At 55.8% G+C, this 27,057-nt stretch overlaps 1 protein-coding gene across 1 annotated transcript; it reads right to left on the bottom strand.

The window, feature by feature from the left end:
* Positions 1 to 5,518: 5,518 nt before the first annotated feature.
* Positions 5,519 to 10,586, bottom strand: MSX2 (msh homeobox 2). The gene is made up of 2 exons (XM_037057729.1): positions 10,109 to 10,586; positions 5,519 to 6,233 (listed from the first exon to the last, which is right to left on the bottom strand). Exons 1-2 carry the CDS (start codon positions 10,485 to 10,487, stop codon positions 5,809 to 5,811), a joined length of 804 nt encoding a protein of 267 aa, XP_036913624.1. The 5' UTR covers positions 10,488 to 10,586; the 3' UTR covers positions 5,519 to 5,808.
* Between the last annotated feature and the right edge of the window lie 16,471 nt (positions 10,587 to 27,057).

Raw genomic sequence — 27,057 nt, 5'->3', positions numbered from 1 at the left:
AGGCCCCCGGTGCCAGGGCGCAGCGTCCGGAGGAGCGAGGCGCGCCGGGCTCCCGGAATCCGGCACGAAATCGCTGGAACCGGGGAAGAATGGAAACAGAGAACGGGGGAAGGGGGGCCGGCGGCGGCAAAGAAGGTGACAGGGAAATGAGAATAAATAGAAAACCGAACAATATTAGGAGACACAAAGGAGGAGCAAAGTGGCGGGGAAAGAGGAGAGGAGAAAGGAGCATAAAAAAGGAATGAAGGGGACGAAGGCAAGGAATTGTGTAGACAGCAAGAAGATGGAAAAGGAAAAGTTCTAAAAGTGTAACGTGGGGTAGACATGGACCAGAATGAGAGGAGAAAACAGGGAATAAAGGGAAAAGCAAAAAAAAAAAGTGAATAAATAGGGTGGGCGTCGAGGTGGTTGGGGCTGCAGAAGACAACGGGAAAGAAGAGGCGAAAGGGTGGGAAAGTAGAGGAGAATGGATGAGGAGGGCGACGAGAAAGCAGCAGTTGGTATGGACCCCTGGGTCACTTTCCCCTTCGTCCTGCCTGTCCCTGCGTCAGCCTTAGGCAAGTCCCTGCCCAGAGCCTGGTGCTCCGGAGAGCTGGCATTTGCACCCCCGCCCCCCCCACAGCGTGACTCCAGCCCGGCCCCAGCCCCCGGCTAGCGCTTTGCGCCCCAGGCTGCAAGACGGGCATCCCTCCCCAAGCCCAGGGCGAGCAGGGGCGGGGCGCCCTGTACCCCAAGCCTGGGCACCTCCCTCCCCACGCTGGAAATCACAACTCGGAGGCCCGAGCGGTTCCTGGGGCCTTCGCCTGGGGTCCCCTGGAGCCTCCGGAGCCAGGGAACAGTTTCTGACTGTGCGGAGTCCAGAGACAGGCTCAAAACAGCATGAAAGAAATCCGAGGGAGCGCGTCGGCAGGAGCTGGGCTTCTGAAACCCGCTTCCGCCCCCATAGGCTTCAATATTAAAAAGCCCCCCAGGAGCCTCAGACACTGTATTAATTAGTGCAACCACCCATGAAAAGTTAGGTTTGAAACGGCATTCTTCGCCCTGTGTGAAAAACCAAGCCTAATAAACAATTGTTAACTTGGCCTATTGCCGCCGGTAAATTACATAGCATTAAAAAAATAATGCTTTTCATATTAGGCACTAATTAAAGGTTGGGACAGCTTTAAAACAAGCGAGGGAGGGGGGAAATCAAAGAAAATATAAAAATGTTCTTTCAAGAGTTATGGGAGGTTAATAAAGTGTGTCTGTTAGTCTCGAGCCTACTTCGCCCCTAGCTACAGCCAAGCTGGAGCCGCCACAATTGGGCCTCAATAAGATAATGATATTCCTTTCTCTGCTATTAAAAGGCTCCCAGTGCAAACTTAAAATGATTTATTTAATTTAGGAAATTATGAGGTGTAACTTCAAAGCCGGAGCCGTTAGTAATGGAAAATACCAGGTTGTTTAAAATTATAATAATCATTGTTTGGGACATCAAAGTGTTTTCATCAACAAATGCAGAGGGGTCCAGAGGAGAGGGGGGAGAGTCCGAGGGGGTGGAGAGAGTTTGGATTTGATTATTATGAACCTTATCAGGGCCGAGTTCAGGATTCCCGCAGCCCGGTCCCCCCGTGCTGCTTTGAAGCAAGGCTATTTTGGAAAGCAATTTGCCTGCTTTTTATTTAGCTCCTAGCAGGGAGGAGGTGGGGGGGGGGGTTGGGGGTGGGAGGGGGGAGTAGAAGGGTCCAGGAGCTGACAGCTGACTTTTCCTCCCTGCTCTCCGGCCAGCTTCATTAGAGACGCCCGCCGCATCACCAATCTGGAAAAAATGGTTTTACTTAACATGGAAGGGAAAACTGGCCTAATCAACTTCACCGACCCGGCCCCTGTGATTTCGAGGAGGGTGTGTGTGTGTGTGTGTGTGTGTGTGTGGTGTGGGTTCTTTTATACATGAGGTTTATGTTTATTCCAAACCCAGCCGTGGAGGGGGAGTGGGGGGTGGGGGAGTGGCCTCTGCAGCCCGTGGCAAATGAGCGGCTTTTATGGCAAAGAATGGCCTTAGGAGTTTTCGGTGGGACCGCCGAGGCTCTGCTCAAAGGCCGGGCTCCTCTTTTCAGGGGGTCAGGCAGGCGGTTCGCCTGTGCCGGAGCTCAGCCAGGCCTCCTCTGCCTACCTGCCTGCCCCGCCGGGCATCGCCACCCCAGAGCTCCCCCAGGGAAGGTGGTCAGGCTAAGCTCCGGTCCCGGGAGAGAGAGGGGGTGGGTCCTCAGTGGGCAGCCCCCCACCCCCACAGCAATAAGGGGAGGGGCGGGGGTGCAGACAGAAGCCCCAGGCCTGGGCTCTCAGGGTCAGGGCATCCGCGGAGTTGGGCGGCCCCGGGTTAGGTCCGAGAGGGTCCCTGCGTGTCCTGCTTCGGGCGACTCTCACACTCACCCTCAGCCGAGGCCTGAGACCGCCGCTGCCCGGTTGTGTGCCCTTGGCCAGCCGCCGCTCTGAGCCTCAGTTTCCTCGACTCTAAAATGCGGGAGTACACCTCCCCTCGGGCCACGCGAGGACTAAATGAGAGGTGGGAGAAAACACCTGGTTCTGCCCTTCACAGGAGCAAAGGTGACTTCCTCTCCTTCCCCCGTCCCCCCCTCGTTTCTCAAAGCAGAGCAGTGGTTCTGGGAAAGTTTGGGAGAAAGCGTTGACATTAGGGGAGGTGCGTGGATTTGGGGCCAGGCCCCTGGGAGGCCAGCAAGCTGGCATCTTCGGCTTGAATTTCCCAGGCGCCGCTCTGTGGGTCCTTGGTGAGTCAGGGTCCATCTGCCGGCACAGCAGGTTGTTAGTCCGGTCTCCGAAGCATGCCAAGCCTTCTTCTGGGTGCGGGGATCCCTGGGACAGCCGAACCCAGCCCAGGGCAGGAGGTTTGGTGGGAACTCTAGTGCCGGGCGCACCGCTGGCCCCGAGGAATCAGACTCAGTCCTCAGCTGGGTGACCCATCTCCCTGGCAGAGAGGGGGTGCATCTATTTGAACCTGAGCAGCTCCTTGCCCTTCTCCGGGCCTGTTTTTCTTTGGGGATTGTGGGCTTTTGGAGTGGTGGACAGTTACTCCAGCAGTCTCCAACCCACCCCGATGCCCACGCAAGACACAGTCCCGTTTCTCCAAATTGCACTGTGGTTAACGACCCCCTCCTCCCAGGGGCAAGCCGAGACTTAACCCCAGCGGTGTCTCCCGACCCCCCACTCTGGCTCAGATTGCCCGAGGCCGCGGGGTCCCAGACAGGAAGGAAGCTTGGTGGACGGGCTAATTAGGGACCCAACTTGGCTGCTGAGGGTGAAACCAGGAAGGACTCTGGGCTTTGGGCTTTGGCAAATGCACCCCTGAAGTGAGGAAGGCTGGATCCTGGGCTAGGACTAGCAGCCGGGCCTGGGGAGGCCCAGCCAGAGAGCGAAGGCGCACACTCGGGGAGGTTCGGGGCACTCTGTGGGCTCAGCTCAGAATGGAGGCGCGGGGCAGGAGATCGGCCCCTGTGTGGAGCAAACCCTGGGTTTGGAGCACTTGGCATCGGAGCTCTGAGGCCTCTGAGGCCTCTGAGACGCCTGCCCGACCCCTGGGAAGCCCGACCCCTGGGAACCACTGCCCAGCCCCCAGCCTAGGTGTGGACAAAACGACAGTGTGGGATGAGAACCCTGGTCCTTAGTAACTGCCAGGTGCCAATGTCCCCACCGCACCAGTGCGGGGGCAGGTTCTCCTGCAGCCAACGTTTCCAGGGCCCCAGGAGCTTCCCATGAGACCTCAGAAAGGTGTGATGCACGGGTGGCCACTTCTCATTTGTGCAACAGAAAGCAGAATCTAAGGTGCACCTCAACCCCCCTAGCCATGACACCAATTTATTATCTGAGTGATGCCTCAAGGCCAGGCCTGGCCTCTGAATGTTCTGCGTCCAGTGGGAAGAGGCTGGAAAGCAAAGGGGACTTGAAGGGAAGCACCGTCCCCCTTCAAGCCCCCAGAAAAGGGTATTTGTTCGGGTCCCTCTTCTGGGAAGCAGCTGGGAATGGTAAAGGGAGCCTGATTTGACACACTCCTGGGAGCAGCCCCCCCGCCCCGTGCCCCTGCAGTGAAAGCATCTAGTAACCAGCACTGAACAGAGCCATCGGTTCTGTTTCCAGGGCTTCTAATTTTGCTGTTGTTTTGGTAGATCGAAAACTTCCAAGTTCAAGATTTTCCTTGAGCATCTGCAAGGCACGCCGATGCCGGCTGACCCCCTAGCCACACCACCTCATCCCTCCCAAGCTCATCTTTCACTGGTCTGAAAACGTCTACTTCTCTTCCAAGAGTAACCCAAGTGGCCGGGGGAAATATTTCCAAGTGTTTTGCTACTTGCAATGCTACTCCCCCCTCCCCCTGAATCTGGCCACAACTCTGGGTTGATTCACATTAAACTAGTAATAAAAATCCCCCCACCCCAATTTAGGTGGTATCTTGGTACCTTTGCACTAAGCCCACCTAAGAACAGAGAGAATGCCTTTTAAAATAAGTGAGTTTGGACAAAATTTACTGCAATAAAACAAAATGTTTAATTTAATTTGGAATAAGAGATAAGAAATAACTCTTCCATAAAATATATAAAATTATACAAGACACCCTTTCAAAGGGATAAAGTTTGCTGGGTTGGGGAGGTGGAGGGGAAGGTGAGGTGCCAGGGAGCTGGCCAGATGGCTGTGAGACCCCACCGTTTCCAGCAAATCAAAACACGGCTTCCCCCTCTGCCCCCCACGCGGTAAAAAGTATATAAATTTCTCTAATACGTTTAGCACATACAATAGGTACAGAGAAAGCGTGATAGTTTTTTTTCTTTCTGGATCTATTCATTTTTCAAGAATATTTAGCATACAAGCAATGGTTACAAGACATTTTTTAAGCGGAGAATTAACTACACCCCCTCCCCCCAAATCACATCTGCAATGTGTGAGGACTGGCGTACCTAGTATTTCACAGAAACCATCAGTCCCTCCCGACACACGCTTTTTTAACTTTTCACTCTCCAGTCATCGGAAATGAAGTTAAACAGCAAACTTGAGAGGAATTAGGAAGTGTCTCCATTTGCCACCTAACCCCAGGCTTGCCCTGTCTTCTCCTTCCCCTTCTATTGATCTCATCAAAAAAAAAAAAAAAAGTAAATTTTTAACAACGGAGCAATGTGGAGAGGAGGGAAATAGGACCAAGTGTGGCATCTAATCAGTTTTTTTGTGCACGGAAGTCTGCAAACACGTGACCTGTCCCTGTCACCAGGAGGAATCCCTCCCGATCCACTGTCTATGCAGTTTGTATCTAACTCTAATATTTGTTCTCCTGGAGCAGAAGCCAATCATCCCATCAAAATCTCCAAATTTCAGCAATTTTAGAAAACAGTTTGTCTCTCTCCCCATATTAGGAAAAACAAATGGACTTAAGCAGTCTCTTTTAGGTGATATATATATATAAGAAAGTGTACATACACACACAGGTATATAAATTCTGCCTTTCAAAATAATTTGAATTTTTACGTCTGCTGTATAAAAATGTATTATACTTTATTATATATATATTTATATATAAAAACCGTCAGAGCCAATCTTGGTGGAAGGAGAAGGGGACGTCTGGAAAATGACACCCAGGAAGCAGGACTTGGCGTGTCCAGCCCGAAGAGCGCAGTCTGACAGCATCTGCGGCCCCGTCCGCCCAGCCGCTCAGGGCGCTGCGTGCAAGGTCTGCGGAGCCGGGGCGCTGGCTCCGTGCTGCTTCCTGGAGAGGGAGGGGGCCCCACGCGACCAGCGCCCGCTGTAGAGTCCATGGAGCAGCGTTCCTTAGGACAGGTGGTACATGCCGTATCCGACCGGAGTCGCGTAGAGTCCCACGGGCGGGATGGGGAGCACCGGTCTATGGAAAGGGTAGGACGCGCCGTACAAGGACGCCGCCTGCAGGGGCGCGTTGATGGGGAAAGGGAGGCTGAAGCCCGAGGGCAGCAGAGGTTTCGCAGCCATTTTCAGCTTTTCCAGTTCTGCCTCCTGCAGTCTTTTCGCCTTGGCCCTCCGGTTCTGGAACCAGATTTTGACCTGGGTCTCTGTGAGGCTCAGAGAGCTGGAGAACTCGGCTCGCTCTGCGATGGAGAGGTACTGCTTCTGCCGGAACTTGCGCTCCAGCGCCAGGAGCTGGGAGGTGGTGAAGGGCGTGCGCGGCTTCCGGTTGGTCTTGTGCTTCCGCAGCGTGCAGGTGGTGGGGCTCATGTGTCCTGGGGGACAGAGAGGCAGCGGGTTAGCAAAGCCAGTGTTCCTCTCTCCAGGTGTGTGTGTGTACGACAGCGCCAGCGCCCCTTCTCCATCTTTCGGAGAGATACCTCTGTCAAAAGCAGGTGTTTGGGGGTGGGGATGGGGAGCAGCAGAAGAAAAGGACCATGTTGAAATGAATAAATTCCTCTATTTAAAAAAAAAACACTGAGGCTTTTAACAAAAAGTTTGGGAATGTAATGGTGAAACAACTTTCTATATGAACCAATCAAGGGAGAGCTGAGTGGTCTCTGAAAATGAAACTCCATCTCTTCTGAGGTTAATTTCTCTTGTCTTTAATATGGGGAGGGGGCGAGGTTCAGAACAATCCTCACTTTTCTTGGATGCTGACAGAATCACACGCAAGGCAGAAAGTGTAAAGGGTCTCATAAGGAATCGGGTCGGCCCGCCCCGCACCGGGCGGGCGGGTCTCTATCAGCCCGCTGGCAGAGCAGGGTCACACCAGGCAGACCAGACGAGGTCTGTGATACATTAATAGCGTCTTGCCACTGGGGAGCAGCTCCACACAGCCACCACCAAAGCTGTCATCCCATCCAGCCTGCAGATGATAAAACTTGGACCTAACTGTACGGGATCTGGATGTGGGATCCGTGTTTTTTTGGCCGGGTCCGTCTGCAATATAAACTTTACTAAGAAGGAGAGAGGAATGAGCTTGCCCATAAACGTCGGGGGTGGGGGGGAGAAATCAGGCTGCCTCCGACTCGGGAGCAGGTGACGACACCTCTTAGTCATCTCTACCCGCTCCCAGGCTGAGCCAGTGTGCACAGGGTTAGCTTGTTGTCAGGGTTTTTAGCAAGAGGGAACAACATGCAAAATAAAGGTGGGCCGACAGCATCCAGACGCCGCACTTAAACTGGATTCGGTTGCAGGAAGTCACAGGACTGGCCACCCCTTGGGGTTCCAGAACATCAGCTCACTTTGGGCTTCTTTTCCTCGAGGGGAGTGGGCAGGCAGAATGTGTGTTTGTGTGTGTGGGGGGGGGCAGCATGATAAGCACCCTTAATTTGCTGTATTTGGCTTTTTATGAGCTATGCTAATTTCCGAATGTGGCCACAGTAGTTAACTCCAAAGGACTCAAGGGGAGAATGTTGCATTTCTTGTTTTGTTACTTTGGTGGCCCAAGAAAGAATTTACACTTCGTACCTGAGGGTGACACAGCACATGTCCCAACCCGGCCTCCACCTCCAAGAAGAAATGGGCCTGTCCCGGTGTGGCATGACCAACCCTCACTCGAAGGGACCCAAAAGAAAGTCACAGGGGGTTCTGCAACCCACCCAAAATAGCAACAATAACAACAACCCTGATACCTGGGAGAGGATCGGGGTAGGAACACCACAAAAGCATCTCTTTTGCATATGCTAATCCCTAAGTAAACCGGGGCACCTGCTCTTTAATTTACAAATAAACTAAGCCGGCCATCCGAGGCTCTGAGACTTGTGAAATCCGCAGCCTGCACCAGCCTGGCCTGGGCCTCGGGAGGGCCCAGCAGTCTGGGCTGGGACACCGAGCTCCCAGCGCCTGGGCCTGAGCCCACTCTGCCTTCGGGAGCAGCTCCGACTCCCGGCGCTGCTTGGGGCCGCGCTGGAATTACGAAATCCAGGAGACGGGGATCGTACACGTGCATCAAAGGCGGAGGGCGAGGAGGCTTCCTCCCAGCCCACCGCACCTCCCTCCCACCCCCACCCCCATTTTAAACCAGCCAGAGGAAGGATGCGATTATACAAAGCAAAACAGCATTTATCCCACTTCCTCTGAATAACAAAACCGGGCCCGGGCGGGTGGCTCCCTCCCGCCCCAGGCGCCCCAGCCACGGGCTCCCAGGACCCAGGGCTCCCACCTCTGCTCCCAAGGCTCCCTCTAGGCCCCGAGCGCCAAGAATTCACTTTTTATTTGAAAAGTAAATCCTTTCCCGCAGTCTCCCATTTTTCTCACGGGAAGGTCATACCCAGGGCCCAAGGCTGACTTACTCAGTCAGCAGGGAGGCTGGATGGCACTTTGTGGTAGGATGTTTACAGAGTAAGTGGGGAGTTGGCGTCCCAGACCCACGAGGCCTAAGGAAGTGGGATTTCTGACCTCTGGACACCACTCCCCGTCAGGCCGGAAACCTTGATGGGCTGCAGGGCATTGACTCGGGCCTAGGAAGGCCTGGACACTCACTATTTGCCAAACGTATTAAGTCCCTTAAAGCTCCTGAGCCTCTATTTCACCATCAATAAAATGGGTAAGTAATACTGATGCCTCGGTGAGGTTTACAGTAAGGAACTTTAGAACATCCAGAGCCCTGTCATTCAACGTCCCCAGGATCTTTTTGTCAAGCTCAAACTCACTGCTCGCTGACTCCTCTGAACTCTGCTGAAATGCCCTCATCGGTTCCCAGGCGGCCAGCGGCCACCGCACAGATCAGATAAGGTAATACGATGAAGGTGCACAGTGCCATAAATCGAGGAGCAAACTTGTGTTTAAATTCTTGGAGTCCTTCACCTCCATCCACACCCTTGGAATCTTTTGGAGTTTCTAACAGGGTGGAGAGAGATGCCAGAGGGGACAGCCACAGACGCCCCGGTCTGCGGCCTTGTTTTGCTCACAAAATACTGTGCATCTCCAGTCTTGAGGGCTGGCTGATGGGAATGGAAAAAGATACGGTTCTTCCAGCTTTGGATAAAGTCCCCCTCCCCACAAGACCCCTCTTTCCCACCTTTCCAAGAGGTTCAGTGAAGGGCAGAAAACTCTTAAAGACCAGGAGACCAACGCTGAAGTGGCTGTGGGGCAGTGACTTCTCCAAACTGCAAAAGGATCGGGGCCCAAAAGTGGATGCTAAAACCGGAGGAGAAACCGGATCTCCTGGGCCTGGCTCCCTGTCCTGCCGCCTCATTGGCAGGAAGCGGGTGCAGGTGAGCAGACCTCTGGGAAGAAGGGTCCCCCCAGGGCACCCTCCGGAGGAGCAGGGCTCCAAGCCCCTTAGCCCAGCTCAGCCCTGGTTAGTGACTTGCCTCAAGCAAGTTCAGTCCCTCTTAAACAAGGTCTTGGTGTCTGAAAAAGGACACAGCCACAGGTCCCTGCCTCTGCCTGCACCTCGGGGTCCCAGCAGTGACTGGTGAACTAATGAGCATCACTTTAGAAACGCTCAAGCGCTGTGGGAAGGCGGTTAATTATTACTATGAGCCAAGCGAAGCCCCCCCCCGCCCCCCCCCGCGCTTCCAACCCCAGCCCGCTCCCAGCGAAGCTCAGGACCTCGCCAGCGAGGTGCTGGCCTCCAGGACGACATTTCCTCCCGCCTCAGCCTCTGCCACCTTCCCTCCTCGGGATCCCGCTTCGACACCAGCAGGACCCACGGAAGATAATGATTTACTGCTAATATCGGGTTACATTTCAGTTAGCTCATCTTTAAGTGGAGGGCACACCTCGCGGGGTTGTGAACTTGACGCCCCCTCCATTCCCCAGACCGGAGACCCCGGTGGGCCGTGGATCAAAAAGAAGCGAAGTGGCCGAAGCGCAGGGCTTGGGGGGAGTGGCTAGAGAAGCGGATAAGCAAGCGACCCCGCAAACCCAGCCAGGGTTTGCCCCCACACAGACCAGCGAGTCCGCAACTGCGGGCGGCACTTTGCACAGCGAGGGGACCCGGATCGCGCGGTGCGCGGAGAGTACCCATGGGATGTCCTGCACGCAGCCGGCACGCCGAACTCGGGGGATAACAAGGGGCCAGGACAGCTGTGCCTGCTCTCCGGGGCGCGCAGTGCCGAGGGGTCCCCGCACCCCGGGCCTGGAAACCGGCCCCGGGCTCCCGCCAGTACCCCTCGTCCCCGCCCGGGCGCGCACTCACTCGGCGGCGGCGAGTATCTGCCGGGCTCCTGCATCCACGCCGCTCCGTCTTCCGAGTTTTCCGACTTGACCGAGGCGGTCTCGAAGGGCTTGACCAGCGCCCCGGGGCTGTGCGCTTCCCGGGCGCCGTGTCCCGGCAGCAGCAGCGGCCGCAGGGCGGCCCCGGCGGAGGCGCTCTCGGCTGGCCGCGGGGACGCCTCCTTGGGCGGCTTCTTGTCCGACATGAGAGCCTCCACGCTGAAGGGCAGGCTGGAGACCTTGACGCGCCGCTCCTCCGCAGCGCCCTCGGCGCTCCCGGGCCCCGGGCCCGGCCCGGCCACCATCGCCGGGCCCTCCTCATCGGACGAAAACAGGTCATTGCCTTTGGACGGAGAAGCCATGACTTCTCTGTCCCACGGAGCTCCCGGCGCGCGACTCGGCTGGCAGCCCGGCGGCGGCGACTCAAACTTTTTGGGGGGGAGACGGGAGGGGCGCTCCGGGAGCCGAGCCTTTCCTCCAAGGGGAAGTGGGAGACCGGGATCGGCCAATCGTCGCGGGCCCTGGCGCTGACGTCACGGACGCTCGCCTCCCATTGGCTCTCCCGGCAGAGGCTGGGGCCTCCCCCCTCCCCACCCCCCGTTTGAAATAAATTAGGAGTTAATTACAGGAGCAGTCAGCAGAGTTGTTATTAGGCGATCCCTCAAGGTTTATAATCACGCCAAAACCGAAAAGTCCAAGGCGTAATTAAGGCCGATTATTTAAAGAGGAAGTTCACCGAGTCCCATTCCTTCTCTTTTTTGACCCCTCTTTAGAACAGGTACCCCGCGTCTGTATTACTCCCACCCCCCCAACTCCCGCCAGCACGTGTTTTAAGTCAGCAACTGATACCGCAAAAACACGTATGAAGCGCCTACTGTGCATCAAAGCTGGGCTAACTTTGCAAATTTAGGAGTCAGCACTGAACACGTGCCAGCTTCCCTTGCTAAAGCAAATGACACACGGAGGGCACTTAGACGACTGTTTCGGTCTTAGTCCCCAAGGGTGTCTGCTATTCCCCCAAGTCCAGGCGAGAGGTGGTCCGGGGCTGCTCCCTCCCCCAAAGAGCTCCGACTGGACAAATTAAACCGGCGGCCCCTAAGCCCTCCATTCCTAAAGAAATCCAGTGCGCTGAGAAACTTGGGGTCTGCCTGTTTTCCTTCCCCCGAAGCTCCTTTCTGGGCGGTATCCTATGCAACCTTTCCCTCCAGACTGCACAGATTGTGTGTATTTGTGCGTTTGTCTGAGCCTGTGTTTGTTAGGTATGCTTTCAGGTGCCAGTGTTGGCCTTGGAGGGGGAGGAGAAGGGAGGAAAAGGCGTGATAATATCTAATGCTTACTCCCTCTTGCAAATCTCAGAAATACAGGGCTCCGCCGAGTTTGCACACCCCAGGCCTCTGAATCTTTGGGGGAAGCACATTCTTATTCATTGCACCTGGCTGGAAAAAAAAAAGAAGAAGAAAAGAAAAGAAAAGAAACATTGATATCTCCACCCCGCTCCAAATTATACCCTGTGTAATTACATCTCAAACCTTAGCGAAGAGTCACAGCCTAGCAAATGGGAGCGCGAGCTTCCAGGGCTGGGAGGCTCTGGATCTCTGTAGGCCGTGCAGCCCAGACCCACGGAGTTAAATGACTCTTTCCAGGCTGTGGCTGCTTTCCCTGGTCTCTGAACCCTAATTCTGCAAGTGAGGAGGTAAACAGAAGTCTCCCGGCACAGGGCCTTGCACACAGCTCGTGCCTGCTGGGCAGTCCCCAGAGCCTTGGAGGGAAGGGACATGGTCTGTCAGCCCTGAAGCCACCAAGGCTGGGAGGCTCCCTCTCACTTCAGAAGTCTCCGAAACTTGACCCCCAGGCCCACTTGCCAGAGCGCGTCTGTGCTGCCCTGTCCCCTCCACGCAGACCTCTGCCTGGAGCGAGACTTTGCTGCGTCAGGGACAACTGAACAGGCAGTCTCTGACTCTCCGAGGGTAAAAGTGGCCTGCACCGGCCAGCGGATTCGGTGTGGTTAGAAATGAACCCGAAAAGTTAAAAACAGAGGAAGTCCCAACTCTGGCCTTCTGGGTGCCTCTCCCACCACTGGGAGCAAGCACATTCTTTTATTTTCTTGAACAAAGTGGAAAATCAGAGAAAGTTAAACAACAACTATGAAAGCTGCCTGGAGACGTATGCATTTCCCCCCTTGAGTCATACTTGATGGTAGCTGGCTTGATATGCATCTCAAATACAGTACAGGTAAGTCCAGACTGAGTTCTGTGCCTTCTGGAGGGACCCAGCGAGGGGCAGGCTCCACCCTGCGGAAGCAAACTGGGGATTCGTTTCGCCCCCAGCTGCCACAGGCTATGGAAGGGCTCGGCTGTCAGTGGGGGACGTACCCCAGCCGCCGTTTTATAACTGTTACTGCAAACTCCCTGTTAATATTTCCCAACTGAGGGACACACAGGCTCATACCTGGGAGACTAAAATAAAACTCCAAGCTGCCCCAGCCCCTTTCTTCTGATGAACTTTTCAGGGAAAGGAGAAGCCAGGTTCTCCCCACTCCTCTAGGATCCTGACAGAGAAGGAAATGTCTGAAGCCAGAAATAGGAAAATGGTGGAGATTAAAAAGAACAAACAAACAGACAAAAAACCTTGGTGTTCGGAGTCAAACTTTGGCAGGAGAGATGCCCAGGGGGCAACTGGCCTAGGCAGCTCCTGCCAGCTTCCTCCCCACCTCCCTGCCCCCTGCCCAGGTGGAGACAATTCCAGAAGGAACTCAGTTCTGTTGGGGAAAAAGGTGGAATCTCAACACAACTCGAACCCTTTCTGGAGATCCCCACGGGTGCATTTGCTGCTGCGTGGGCTGCGTTTTCAGACACGTTGCATGTACCGCTTCCTGGCCCCGGGACCTAGGCCACCTTACCCCGCCTCCCTTAAGCTGCTTTTTAATCTCTAAAGTGAGCGAGAATAACCCCTTCCCGCGACGGCTCTTGTGGTGATTAGATTCACTGGGCTACAGTAAAGTGACTAGAAGATGTAGGGAGATCAATAAAAACCATTGTATATCAAGAGCAGTCACAATTTATGGGCTTCTTTCTCTCTGCCAGGTTTCCAAAATGAGGTGCATCTCCCGCCCTCGCGGAGTTCACGGTGGGTTCTTTGTGAAAAAAACCTCCGAGGCTGAGAGTGTGGCTGGACCTGAAAAGTGTCCAGTCCCTCAGCGGAGTAGGTGTAGCCCCCGAGTGGGGGGGCTGGCTTTGGCCCGTAGGTGGCATTCAATAAAGGCACGCAGGCAAGGAGAGTGGGGTTCCAGCGGGAACCCAGTCACCATTGAACGTCCCCTCGGCACAAAGCCCGGACCTGTATGTACTCCGGGACCCAACACACAGCTCTGGTTGGAGACGATTTTCTCCATTTCACAGACGAGAGCCTAAGGCTAAGAGGCGCTTAGTGTGCTGCCCCAGGTCACGCAGGTAAGACGTAGGGGACCCGGGATCTCCCGGCACTGCGCAGGCCCCTGCGCGCGGAGCCGCGGTTCTGCAGGTTCCCGCGCTCCCCGGGCAGTTTGCACCCACTGGGGCCCTGCGTGGAGCAGCGGCGCACGCGCACCGAAGGTCCCCAGCGAAAACCCTCCTTGCAGACCGTGGAGGTCGGCCCGCGGACCGCAGCGTTTGCAATCCCCGGGGCCCATCCCTGGATCCAAGCGGCGAGGAGGAGGCGGGGGAGGGGCGGAGGAGGGGGCTGTAGACGGGCCAGGGCTGCGGGCAGGCGCCAGGCGCGGGGAGATGAAAGGCGGGCTCCAGGGGAAGGGGCTGCGCCGGGTGACCGGCTCCAGCCGCGCCGGGCGCCCCGCCTCCGCCCCGCCCCGCCCGGGCTGCCCCGGGCAGAGGCGGCTGCCCGCGCCGGAGCCGCGTTAATTGCTCTCGGCCCCGGCACTCAGCCTGCGCGGAGCCGGGACAACCTCGCTCCAGGAGGAATGACAATTCTCCCTAATGGGACAACCTCGCTCCCAGAGGAGTGACAATTCCTCCTAATGGGCCGCTCGTTAGCGGCCTATCCTCTCGAACCCGTGTATCAGAAGCCGGCAGACAAGCGGGCGCCAAGGTCCGCCTGGAAATTCCACAACACCGCTCCTCCCACCCCCAGACCCATCCATCCGCTGTGTGACCTCGGGCAAAAGGCTGCCCCTCTCTGAGCTCGTTTTTCTTACCTGGGCCGTGAGGGCCAGACGGGGGAAGGTCAGGCCTCGGTGGCCGCGGGCCTATTCCCAGGCATTTGAGAGATCACGTTTTGAGTTACAGAGGGGAAGAGGGAGAAAACGGGCATTCGGGGTCACTGCTTGAGATTCTTGGAGGGGCGAATCTCTTGCTTGTAAAGTTCTAGACAATCAAAGCGGTTTTCTACGGCCCCCTCCCGCCCACGAAGGTCGGGACCCGTGGGAGCCGGGCTGGAGACAAGGGCCCTGCGCGGATGGCACAGGCGGCCTAAGCCTGAGCTCTCGTCGGCTCCCACTTTACAGATGGACTCGTCGAGGCCCAGACGCGGGAGAGCCGGTCTGAGAGCGGCTGTGGGTGGAACCGAACAGGACGCGCGGTCCTCTGGAAGAAGCCCACGACGAGGAAGAAGGCCCCATCCTGGGGGAGTGGGGGCGGGGCGAAATGGCGGCGGACACGGGCCGGGTCTGCGAGGCTTCCACTTGTCCCCGGTCACAGCAGGTGTGAGGGCCGCGGAAGAGCAAGAGGCCTGAGTGGGGATCCAGCCCTCCTTCCCACTCCTGGCCACCATCCGTGGGAGTGACAGTAACTAACTGTTCTCAGAAAACGGCAGGCTAATGCCCGGCCTGCCGCGCGACTGGTCAGAAGCTTGGATAAGCCCCGCACTGCGGCTGCAGCAAGTGCCCACCCCACCCACAGCTCTGCCTCCCGGAGCCCTGCCCGGCATCACGCATATCTGGCGTCCTGTGACGCGACGTTGGGCGGAGGCAGGAGGCTGCAACTTTTCTGAGCCTGGTTTTTGAGCTCTGTGAAGTGGGGGTATCTCCCCATTCCTGGAGAAGGAAGCAGGCTGCGGCTGGGTCCAGCGAGGGGTGGGGATTAAGGAAAGAATAGAGACACACAGTGCGAAGTGCCTGCTCTTTTCCAGCCCCTGGGCACGGGCTGCTGGCACCTCCCCAGCCCTGGCCTCACTGGAGGAAAGTTCCCCGGATCAGGGCCCCCCTCTGGCTCATAGGCAGGATCCAGAGGGCACCTGAAAGATGTGTTTCCAGGAGGCTGGGTGGCTGCAGGCCTCCTGGACCAGGACAGCACCCCAGGGGTCTGGCCCTCGCTTGCTGGGGATCTCTGCCCCAGACAGACCGCCAGCCCCCGTCTGTTTGCCCACCCGTAAAACCAGGAAAGCTACCCATCGTGGGCTGGGCTGAGAGGAGGTGAGAATCAGCATCCTGTAGCCATCAGCCTCCTCCCATTCCTCACGCAGCCCTGCGGTGCAGGGCCCCTGGCTCCTCCTTGGAGCTTGGGACTTGGTAACAGTCTCTCCCGTGTAGTAAATACCTGGCAGAAATGCCAGCCAGGGTCTGACTGGTCCTGAAATGCCTGTCTTTTGCTTGGGGCCGCAGTTGTAAAGGTGGGAGGGGAGGCACCTGGAACTGCTCACAGTAAGGCAGGACCTACTATCCCCAGGTTCTCCCCAAGTGGCAGATGGGACTGCGGAGTCTGGGACAGGCCCCCTGACCAGCGAGGTCACCCAGGGAGCGGGCCCCATGGATGGCTGGGCAGGAATCTGAAATCTCTCTTGTCTGGTGGCCTTCACATGGTTTCGGGTTCAAAACACAGCCCCACTGGGCATGGAGGAGGAGGGTAAAAGGAGATTTAGAGGTGACTTTAACGGACACAGTTGTATTTTTTAATTAAGGAAAAGAGAGTCTCTTCCAATTGCCCCACACCTAGTTGCCTGGTGAGGAATAAGCCAAATTTGCTTTACCTGGAGGATGAAGACAATTAGAAGCAATTATTCCGAATTTTGTTAGTCATTTCTAGCGGAGAGGTCGGGACCCTGGAGCTGCGGCCAAGGCTCGTGCCAGCCCTGGGAGGGAGCCTGGGGTCCCCAGGGACAGGAAGACCCCTCACCACCTGCCCCACCATGCAAACTCCGAGCTAGGGCTCTTGGACTTCACACCCAAGCCCTCACACCCAGCGCTTCCCTCCCTCCCGGGATCACACGCTGGGGCGCAGAGATTCCTGCTCTCTCCTGCTCCCTGCCCCTGCTCCTGCGTGTCCATCACCCCGTTTCACCAGAGAAGTAACTGCGGCTCCGAGAGGCCAGGCGCGGCCACTGGCGGAAGTCGCAAAGGGAGTCGGATGGGCGAGCGCTTCGTTCCCACCCCGCAGCTGCACTGCGCTTTCGCGCCTGGGGTGCCCGTCGGGGCGGAGACCCCGCCTCCCCAGGCCCGGATCCACCGTGGGCTGATTCGAGGGTCTTTGAGATTTGCCATGCGCCTGCAGAGCCGGGCGGGGCGCAGCGAGGGGTTCAGTAAATGTTGGTTGAGTGGAAGAATGAACCCAGAACGGGGCCCTGTAGGGGCCGCCTACCTGCTCCGAAGGTCGCCTTCCCCAGGGACTGGGAGTGAACCTTGAGTCGTGGGGGCCATCTCGGGGTCTTGACAACCGGAGCCTGTGCTGAATTCTCTCGAGGAGAGGACAGACTTTTTAACTGTCCGCAAGGGAAAACAGTGCTCGGTTTGCCCCAAACGCTTGCCTCACTAGACTTTCAACTAACCCTCACACTGTCCCACCAATACTGACTCATTTCCCAGGTGGAGACAGAGTTGAGGAGCTGTCCCCTGCCCAAGGTCATGCAGCAACTAAGTGACCCGGTTACCACCTGACCCCCCGGTGACTCTGACCCCCCAGCCCCAAGCTGGGTTGCCTTTTTCCGCCCCCACGTGTCCAGGCAGCATTCTTCTGTCCCTTCGCTGAAGCCACCGGAGAACATCTGCATCACTCTGTCCTCTTCACCCGCTCGCTCCTGTCACCTCGTGGTTTTGTGCGTTTCCCAGATTTCCTGTGTGTCTACGGTAGGGAGTAAAAAAGGAACTCAATGTATGTAGAAAGTATAGACAGATCATCGGACGTTTTCCGCCGCCTGGTAGCAGCAGCCGGCGCGCAATGAGCACGCGCAGTTTGCCGGGCCTCGTCCTCCGCGCAGAATAATGCCCCTCTTCGGTAGAAGCTGCCACCATCTTCCTTGTCCTGAGGGGAGTCTGGTTCTCAGATTCGGAAAATCTAGGGATGTGTCATTTCTCTCTTTTTAAAAATATTTTATTTATTTATCTTTAGAGGGGAAGGAAAGGAGAGAAGGAGAGAAATATCAATGTATGGTTGCTCTTGGTCTGTCCCCTGCCGGGAACTGGCCTGCAACCCAGGCATGTGCCCTGACTGGGAATCGAACTGCGATAGTGTGGTTCGGTCCGCAGGCCCACCCTCAATCCACTGAGCTACACCAGCCAGGGCTCATTTCTCTTTTTAATCGTGTGTGCGACGGTCATTCTCTTCCTACCCTCTGCCCATCCTCCAGTCGTAGAAGTTGAGTCGCCGCCCTGGGGATGCGAAGGCGTTTGACTAGGTCCACACGTTGGAGAGGCAGCCAGGCGTCCCTTCCTCACAAGGGCAACGCTTGGTCGTGACTTTGACAGCCCAGGTGCGCTATGGCTTTGATAAAACAGACACTTGCCAGCGTTTCCACCTTTCCACTGCTCATACTTTTGGCAAAATGGGTTTGTGGTCTTGGGGGGTGGGGGGAGTGAAGAGATGGACCACAGCCTGGACCACAGCCTAGAAGCAAGGGTTCTGGTCCCACATGTCACTCACTTGCTGGGTGACTCTTTATCACACGCCCTTCCCCTCTCAGGGTCTCTTCTGCAACTCCTGTGCCCCCTGGGTTCTGTGGTTCTGTGATAAAGGAGTGAGTTCACTCTGCTCCTAATTCTGTGCACCACCATGCTGACCGAGGTCTGCAAGGAGGACGCAGGGTGGAAAGGTCATGGGACGAGGGGGAGGGGCCCGCTAGAACCCCACCTGGGTCCTGTACCAGGTGTGCCTCCTTTGGCTAGTTCTCCCGCGTCTCGGAGCTGAGCCACATGCTGCCCACCCGAGAAGGGCATTAAGCAAGATGGTGGGTGTGAGCAGCGAGGAGCGGACAGTCCCCCCTGTCCTTCGGCCGGTGTCCTGTGTCAGAGAGGAGGAGAGTCTCTGAGTCAGCAGGGGCCCGGCCTGGGAGGCGGCCCTGTGGGTGATTGTTCTCGATGAATCTGCTGGAGCAACTGCTGTTGAGGTGCACGTCTGAGAGCCGTGATGGCTGAGGACCCTCGAGGCCTTTGAGTGGCCCAGGCCTTCCTGACGACGCCGAGGCAGAGATCCCTGACTAGCAGGAAGGGGCCTCCTTGAGGCACGTGACCCGGAAGGGATTCCATTTTCTGCCATCTGTTAATCCCCCCGTGAGGCTCAGGAGTCAGGTACAACCTGAACGCCTTCTGGCAAGGAGGGCTGACTGACGTCCTGGGGACCAAGCTCCAGGCTTCAGGTGGCAACAGCTTCCAGCCAGGAAACCACAGCCCGACCTCAGTCCCACGGCAGGCCTTCTCGGAGTTAACCCTTCCGTGGCTGGCAAGTAAAGACAGCAACCTGTTTGTTTTAAAATGGGAGTTGATTGGAGCTCAGCATTAGTTGCTAATACCACTGATGCTACCTGGACAGGGTCGGCAGTCCTGACAATGGTTCTCCCACAAGAGAACAATCGGGTGGGTGGAGGCCTGGCAGCCGGGCGAGCGCGGATTGACCTGGGCAGGACAGCCCAGAGTCAGGGTGGAGCCCTGCTCCCCTCCTCCTGGCTGGGTCGTCTGAGGCAAGGTCCCTCCGGGCTCTGGACCTTGGACTCCTTATCGGAGACGCCGGGGGATAGCGATCATTCCGATCTCGTAGGTTTGCAAGAATGTGCCTGAGAGAAGATAGAGCCAGGCCTGCACCGCCCTGGACAGCTGGGGCTGTGAGTGTTATTAGTAAACAGTGAGTGGGGGGATCTGGTCGAACACCGGCTTCGTTACCCCAGACCTGGCTCTCTGCTAGCTTAGTGGTCCTTGTGAACGAGGCCAGAGCTCTTTGAAAGCTGGGCTCTGTTTGAAAATCGTTCATCCTTGTGTGACTAGCTCAGCGTCAGTGTGTGACAGGCACCCTGTCCTTTCCCTCGAGGACACAAGTTTAGGGTGTTCACAGAACTTCAGTGGACTCTGTAGATGGAATTAGAATACGAGTAAGTTGCAAATGAGGCAGAAAATGTTTTCGGTTGTCCTTTTGAAAAATGGTTCAACATATTGCCTAATCAATTTCTTTCTCTCTTCCTCCCTTCCCTCTTCCTTCCTCATTTCTCTTTCTTTTTTCCTTTCTGCTTTCTTTCTCTTTCTTTCTTCTTCCATCTACTTTTCTTTCCTTTCTCCCTTTCTTCCCCATTCCCCCCGCAGTTGTGTGGTCCTGAGTGCCACGGCACCCAGGCAGGTGTCGCCCTCCAGAGCCATCCATTCTAGTGGGAAGACACCTTTATCAAGAACCCGGTCACCCCAGGGGGGGTCAAAGCACCCCCCAAAGCCAGATGCTTCTTGCAGAATTTTTTCCTTTCACTCCCACTGCATTGGCCTGAAGTCAGTTTATGAAACATCTGAATAAGTTGCCACCGTTTACAAGTCAGGAGACTTTCCACAGAAAGCTGGCATTCTGGCTTCTCGGGGTGACCCTAGAGGTCTCTATTACAGTCTCCTCTGGGAATTTCAAAAGCAGGAAACATTCGCCATGACCCTTAAACCAAATCGCGGATGCACAAGTGGTTAACGCTCTCCCTCCGTCTTGTTCTGCGTGGCCATCTGACGTACCTGGGGCTCACAAGGGTAGTTGGGGTAACAATCTCTTGTGTACCCTGTGTACGCACAAACACGAAATAGCACGTGCACATTGAAACGAAAGGGAGTCGATGGTTCTTTTGTGTGTGTGTGTGTGTGTGACTCTATGTATGTACCTGCCCCCTTGTGTGACTTGCCTGGTCTAAGTCACCTGGTGCATCTCTTGTCCTGTTGTAAATCTAATTCACTCTTCTTATTTTTTAGAGTAGGGATATATTACAATTCTTTGAACCATTTCCTTATCAATGGATGCCTTTTTCATCTCCCCCCCCAAAATTGCACTCCTATCAACAATTCTAGAACAAAGTGCTTGTGCACCTTCATACTCACCCTCTTACTTTTAAGTTTCATTTCTAAAACCGAGAGCGCTGGAGACAAGCACGCGTATTTTTTAATCTGAACCAATAGTGCTAGATTCTGTTGTAAAACCCTGTTCCAGCGTACCTTCCAACTGACAGCATCTGCACCTCCCCCCTCTGCCCCGCTCTCAGCTCAGCCAGAGCTGGTCGGCGTTTCTCTGCTTTAATTTCCGCCAGGGACAAGGTTCGAGCAGGGGAACGCTAGAGATCTGAATCCCTTGGGAAAGCTCCCCGGGGACGTGTGGTGGGAGTGGGGACGGGTGGAATTCTGAAGCCGTAGCCAGTGAGGGGGCTGCTACAAGGCTCCTGGGAAGGTGGGAGGGAGTGGAGGGCCAAGTCGGGAAGGATTGGTGATGCTGGGCCCTGCTGCCACCTCAGGTCCCACTGCAGGGGAAGGGGACCGAGGATGCCTGTCCTCACGCTACCCTCCTGCCGTTTGTCACGCTCCTCAGTGACAAGACACCCCCAACCCTCCCGTTCCCCAAGCTCTACGCCAATAGCCTTGCGTGTCGGGAGCCCTGGGCCGCGGCAGCGGGCTGGGTGGAGGAGGGCCGGCTCCCTGTGTCCGCTCTGGGCCTCCCGGAGTGGGCAGGGCAGGGAGGCGACAGACGGGCTTCCCACCGGGCCAGCCTCGGAGCCAGCCTCGCCAGGGAAATCACCGGTGACCTCACAACGTCACTTGATAATTAGCAGCATTGTTTCATGTCACACTCCCTGATCTGCTTCTGAGCCTCTGCGGCCCCTGGCAACAGGTGTGCGGAAGCCATAATGATAGTCAAAGGCTTGGCATTCTAGAAAAGGGCGAGGGAGGCCCGGGCTGCTGAGACCGGGTTCAAGGCCTAGCTAGTGTTCTGGCTTTCCTGCAGGCCTCTGTGGAGCCCGTGGGGCCCCTGGGAAGCCCCAGCATCTGGGGATGGGGCCACCTTGTTCTGAAGGGTCCCCCGCCCCCGTGGCGCTCGGAGGCAGCAGTCCTGCAGGGCCCCGGGAGAGCCAGAGATTGCCATCAGTACAGGACGGTCCGGCCAGCCAGCATGTTTGCTCAGCCCTTAAATGGTCCAAGAGAGTGTGCTCAGTTTCCCTTCACTATGGGTCCCTCTGCCTTTAGAATAAGCCCCATTCTCCACGGGGCAGAGTGCAGGCCATCTCGGGCCCAGTCTCCGGGATTTTGACCTTTACCTGACCTCCCGAGTGAGTCTCGAGCAGTCCTGAGGACCCCCCAAGCCCACCCGTGTCAAGTAGAAGTGTTTAGCAGCCCTGGGGGTGGACCAAAGGTGAGGGGGGTGGGGACTGACCGTTTAGTCTGGCTCTGACAGCAGGGCCTCCAGCCAGCGCCAGGCCTGGTCTCCGGAGAAGTGGGTCCTGTGTCCCGCCCGGGACGTGGTGGTGCGGTGCTGGGTGAGGAGTGCGGACTCCAGGTCACTCAGACTGAAACGCGGGGCTCTGTGACCTGGGGCGAGGCCCTTCACCTGTCTGTGCCTCAATGTCCTCATCCGGAGGATGGGGTGAGAGTACCACCGACCTCAGAGAATTGCTGGGCCCCGCAGTGATGGAGAAGAGCAAGCCCCTGTCACCCGTTCTCGGCACAGAGCAGGCACGTGGTGAGTGGAGGTGACAGTTTGGGGAAACCACTGACTGAGTGACTACAGAGTCCAGCGGCCTCTGTGAGGAGGAGGGTGGGCGATGGAGATTGCTCTCCTGCTCCGAGTCTGATCGTTTTTTTGCAGCTGGCTCCTGGTTACCTGGGCGAGGCCAGCCGGGAAGCCAGGCAGGGGTCGAGCACGCTCAGCTGCTGAGGTGCCAGCTGGGCTGGTGGCTGACACCCTCAGCATCAGTCCTTGTGACCGTCAGAGATGGTGGGGACAAGGGGCTTAATTGTTTTGGGGCGAGGGAACTCCAAGCCAATCAGTGTCACTTTAAAACAGAAAGAAATAAGGTTAATGAATAAATTAAGTTTAAAAAAAACAACAACAAAAAACAAAGCCCAGTTGCTGTCGAAATGAAGGGAGGGAGTTCCTTGGACTTGTTTACAAATGTAGTAAAATAAAGGCAAGCAGCTCCAAATGTTTGGGGGCTGATCCCCGCCCCCCCATCTCCACGGAGCATGTTTCCCATTACCGGGGGAAGTGCAGGCCACACATGGGCAGAGCCGAAATGTGCAGACAGGAGAGTAATGAGGGTGCTGAGGTCGTGGGATATTCTGTGAGTTTGTTTTCCAAATCGTCTTGAATGTTCCTTTGCTTTTACAATTAAAAAAAAAAAGTTTCAAGAGTCGACTCGGCGTTGAATTCGGCTGGAATGAATTTGTCTCGTTGGTGTGATTTCTCCCTAGATACACCCTTTTATTTGCTTTAGGGAAGGACCGCACTGGTTTTATTTTTATTCCTCTATTTCTCTTACACCCGTTTCCGATCTATTCTGTGTGATCGGGCGCAGTCAGAACCTGGGGACCCATGTCAGAGGCGGTTTCCTGGAAGCCTGTGGATGGTCTCTTAGCCTTGACTGTGTCCTCCCTACGTACAGGTGGGGAAACTGAGGCTAAGGAGGACGACGACGATGAGCCATTTGTCCAAGCGTGATTAGCCGCTATCAGGAGAAAGCAGGTGTTGAGTTTCAGCCTCCTGAGTTTAAGCCGAGTCCTCTCGTTGCCCGAACAATTCCCTTCCCTGGAAAACGTCTCTCCTTGGGGTGTCTCTCTGGCAATAGGAGGACCGAGACTGTGGCACTCCCACCCCTGACTTTTCTGTGAATCTGTGGGACCCTCTCAGAGCTTGCCGAGCAGGCAACCAGGCAAGAAATCTGCTTCTCTCAGCCTCACACTCTGAGCCATCTCCTTGTTGGGAAAATCCAAGTGCCCTGCAAGCCACACGGCTAGAAAGCAAATAGAGGCAGAGAACAAATACAGACCTGGCTTGAGAAGGAGAGCCGGCATTCCCGAGGATCAACAACCCTGCCTCTTCAGATAAATATTTACCGAATCCAATTCTTCTCCCTCCTTCCTTCCTCCCTTCCACAGGAGCGTCCCTCCATCCTGGCGGCCCGGGCCCCGCCGTGGCAGACAACCAGCCAGTGCTTCTGCTCAAGAGGCATGTTTTTCTGGGGTTTATTACTCAGTCGTAAAAACGCGCTCCAGGCAAAAACTTGGCACATGAAGCCTCATCTTGGAGGTAATTGGTGGGGATTTTTCTCAAACCCCCCCTTTTTTTTTCTTTTTACAGACGATCTTGGGAAGGGCAAGGAAACGGTCAAGAATTTACTGTTGGAAACTGTGGGTTTCGCCCCCGTGGGTTTTCCTCTTCAGTTTGTTCTGTATTATTTTTTTTATCTTCTCTGACCAGATATATTAGAGGCTGCAACCCCAGGCATTTCTTCATTCATTCTTTCTTTGACAGATATTCACTGAGCACCTACTATGGGCCAGGCCCCATTCTGGGCTCTGGAGAGAGTGGCAGAGAACACTATGCGTGTGGCCTAGCTTCTCCTGGGCTGACACACACTCGTGCACAAACCCCACGTGTCACCAAAGGGAATGCCGTCAGCTCACACAATAAGTGGTTGGGAACCCAGGGAGGGGGTGCAGGCTTTGGGGGCGCTCACTTCAGATGGGCTGGACTGGGAGCGCCCTCCAAGGAGCCCACCTGGACTCCTAGACTCACAGGCTGACAGGAGCCTCAAGGCAGGTCTGGGAGGGGAGATGTCGGGAAGAGAGGAGAGTATGTGTGAAGGCTGCGGGGAGCACGGCCCCCTTTCCAGACCCCATCAAATAGGGGGTGTGGTGGGATAACACTGACACCGCTGGGGGCACCAGCAGATCCCACAAGTGTGCATGGGGACACCGCAGGGATGCTCAGCAGGATGTGGAGTGGTGGAACGAACTCTCTCTCTCTCTCTCTCTCTCTCTCAGATCCCAGGGGGTTCTCTGGAGAGGATGGGTGGGAGGGGGCACCGCAGAAGCGGGAGCCCATCCAGGAGGCAGCGCCTTTGCCCGGAGGGGGCTCAGAGATGGAGGGAAGGGTGTCAATTCGAGGGTGGTTGGAGGGAGAACTGGACAGGGCCTGCTGGTGAGTGGGGCGAGGCAGGGAGGGCGGGGCGGTCGGGGCGGAATGGGTGCCGTGGTGCAAGGCAGAGAGGGGACAAGCAGAGAGGGCAGGGAGAGCGGCTGACAAGGCCCTGGCGGGCCTGCTGCATGGTTCTGACCTTGAACATGTGGGGAAGGGTGGTGTGCGGGGCTGTGCGGTCTGGGGGCCTGGACGCTGCCATAACCCAGCTGGGGCCCAGTCTCGGTCACTTTCCAATGGGCAGCCTGGGGCAAGCGGCTCACTGTGCCTCAGCGTTCTCCCCGCCCACGAATGAGAAAAATAGTTGCCCTTGCCCTGCGGGGGGGGGGGGGCACAGGGGTCACGTGAGCTCCTCAGGGGTGTTCAAGCAATGGCGATTTGGGAGCCCTATCGGCGGACTCATTCATTCTGCAAACTATTCTGCCACGCCTGCCCTCCAGGGGCTTGTTCTGTGCTGCGGGGCCATCCGTTCAATGGATAGTAAGTGACCAACCACACTGTGACAAGTGCCGGAGTCGGGGTTTATTCTAAATGGGGTGGGGACATGATTGACCGTTTCAGGCACAAAGAGAGATGAGCTGACATAGTTTTAAAAAGATCGCGTGGCTGCCGTGTGAAGTGGGCAGACGTGTGGAGCAGAGGTGGCAGCCCAGTGGCTTTAGAGAAACTGTGTCGAAAAGAGGCAAAGCTGTGACTCTCCAAAAGATGGTGGTGGCTGGGCTATGGTGACCGTGCAGGTGACAGAAGTGGACACGCCTGAGAAAAATTTTGAAGGCAAAGCCAATTTCTCCTCTACAAGGTGGCTTAGGAATTCACTGAACACGCAAATTTGATCTGGACGCTCCCCTGCTCAAATCTGTCAGTGGCTCCCCAGGGCTGCGGCCACCTGGTCACCGCCCTCTCTCCCGGGAACAGCTGGCACCCCGGTGCCCTTGCCTCTGTGCCCAGGACTCTTGGCCTTCTCTGGAAAGACTGAAAGCAAAAATGAACGGATACTCTGTTGGAACAGAGAAAAAGGATGTAATTGGCCATTTGCAGAAATAGAAACATAAAGAGTCAAAGCATCTGAACAAATGTTCATCTCTTTTCTGGTTAAAGAAATGTAACAGGTGTTCAATTTCCAAGCCCAGGGCTGCTCCTACACCACCTCAAATAATTATTCTTTACTTCCGCACAGAACTGTGTAGTTTGCAAAGCAATACACACGCCTTACCTTACCCAGTGCCCCCCATAGGTCTGCTGGGCGGGAAGTGTGGAGGTAACTAGCCCCATTTTACAGACAAGCAAGTGGAGGCTCAGAGAGGAGGAAGTAACTTGCCTTTGTTCTTAAAGGAGCAATAGCAACTGTGTCTGTATAATGACTTAGAACTTACAAAATGCCCTCTGGCTTTGGACGTTACACCAGCTCCCAGAGGCAAACAGGCCTTCGTTATTAAGTAGCATTCTTCTCAATATTACGGGTGAGGGATGGTTCAGAGAAGTTAAGAAAAAAGATGAGACACGAGTGTTTGTGTGTCAGACACAAAGCTAGTGCCTACGTAGCTACGTTATATTGCTGAGTCCTTCCCATGACCCTCAGGAAAATATTTGCAAGGCTTCTCATTCATTCATTCATTCATTCACTCACGCACCCATTCATTGGGCAGATGTTTACAGAGCCTGCTGTGGCTCTAGGCACAGGGGATACAGGAGCAAACAAAATAAACTCCTTGCCTTCACCAAGCATGTATTCTTTTGGGTATGGGTGGGACAGAATATAAACAAACAGGTAAAGGTACACTGTACCAGATGGCACTTGTGATGTTAGTGTCCACGCATGCTTGGGGGTCACAGGGTCGTCTGATGTGGTGATGAGTGGAGGTCTGGACAGAGCAGAGAGATTTCTGTTGGGTCTTGATGGATGAGTGAGTGCTGTAAGGGATTCGTGGGAAGCAGAGGAGAAACCCTAGTGCAACACTAGCTCCGGGGAGGGCAGCTTCTATACCTTGAGGGTTTAAAATCTGTCCAGAGTTTTAAAACGTTGCTTCATCAAGTCCTTATTACCATAGCAAGTGGCTGTGGGGGACCTCGAGGCAGAAAGGCTAAGCGGCCAGTTCACAGGCTCGCCGCTAAGAAGCTACAGATTTAAGACCGGAAGCTGCTCCTGCCTGGCACCAGGCTGGCACTCCTGACCGTGCCATGTTCTCAGCGTGCAGGCTTGGAAGGCTGCTTGGGGACAATGCTGCACAGCCAGACTGGAAGCAGCAGGGCGGGTAGGGGTGACAGGAAGTGTGGCCCCATCAGTGGGAGGGGCCAGACCCTTCAGGACCTTGATGGCCTCCTCCACTAGGTGGTGGGAGCCACAGGGGGCTTTTAAGTAAGAGCAAGCCAGCAACAGGTTCGTGTCTTATTTCTAGCAAGCCCTTTGCCTGGAGAGGGAAGGGGGAGATCTAGGGGGCTCCGCACGCTGGAGGGATCGGGGGCGGGGGAGCTTTCTCTCAGCCAATCTGCCTGTTAAAGAAATCCCATCTAACATAAAAGTAATTAAACCGGGGTTCATGGACCACTTGGGGGCGAGGAGGGGAAGAATGCCCCTGAGCCTAGATGGGAAAACATTGCA

The sequence above is a fragment of the Sturnira hondurensis genome, unplaced genomic scaffold, assembly GCF_014824575.4.
Source record: "Sturnira hondurensis isolate 20B ecotype Veracruz unplaced genomic scaffold, ASM1482457v3 Scaffold0009733, whole genome shotgun sequence".
Taxonomy (NCBI): domain Eukaryota; kingdom Metazoa; phylum Chordata; class Mammalia; order Chiroptera; family Phyllostomidae; genus Sturnira; species Sturnira hondurensis.
The sequence above is the reverse complement of the archived record's forward strand: the minus strand, read 5'-3'. Positions and strand labels throughout refer to the sequence as shown.

What these genes read in the sequence shown, in the direction of transcription:
- MSX2 (XM_037057729.1), bottom strand. Translation starts at nt 10,487, where the DNA reads ATGGCTTCTCCGTCCAAAGGCAATGACCTGTTTTCGTCCGATGAGGAG. An exon ending in CAGATACTCGCCGCCGCCGA is followed by an intron (nt 6,234 to 10,108) that starts GTGAGTGCGCGC and finishes TCTGTCCCCCAG; the next exon opens with GACACATGAGCCCCACCACC.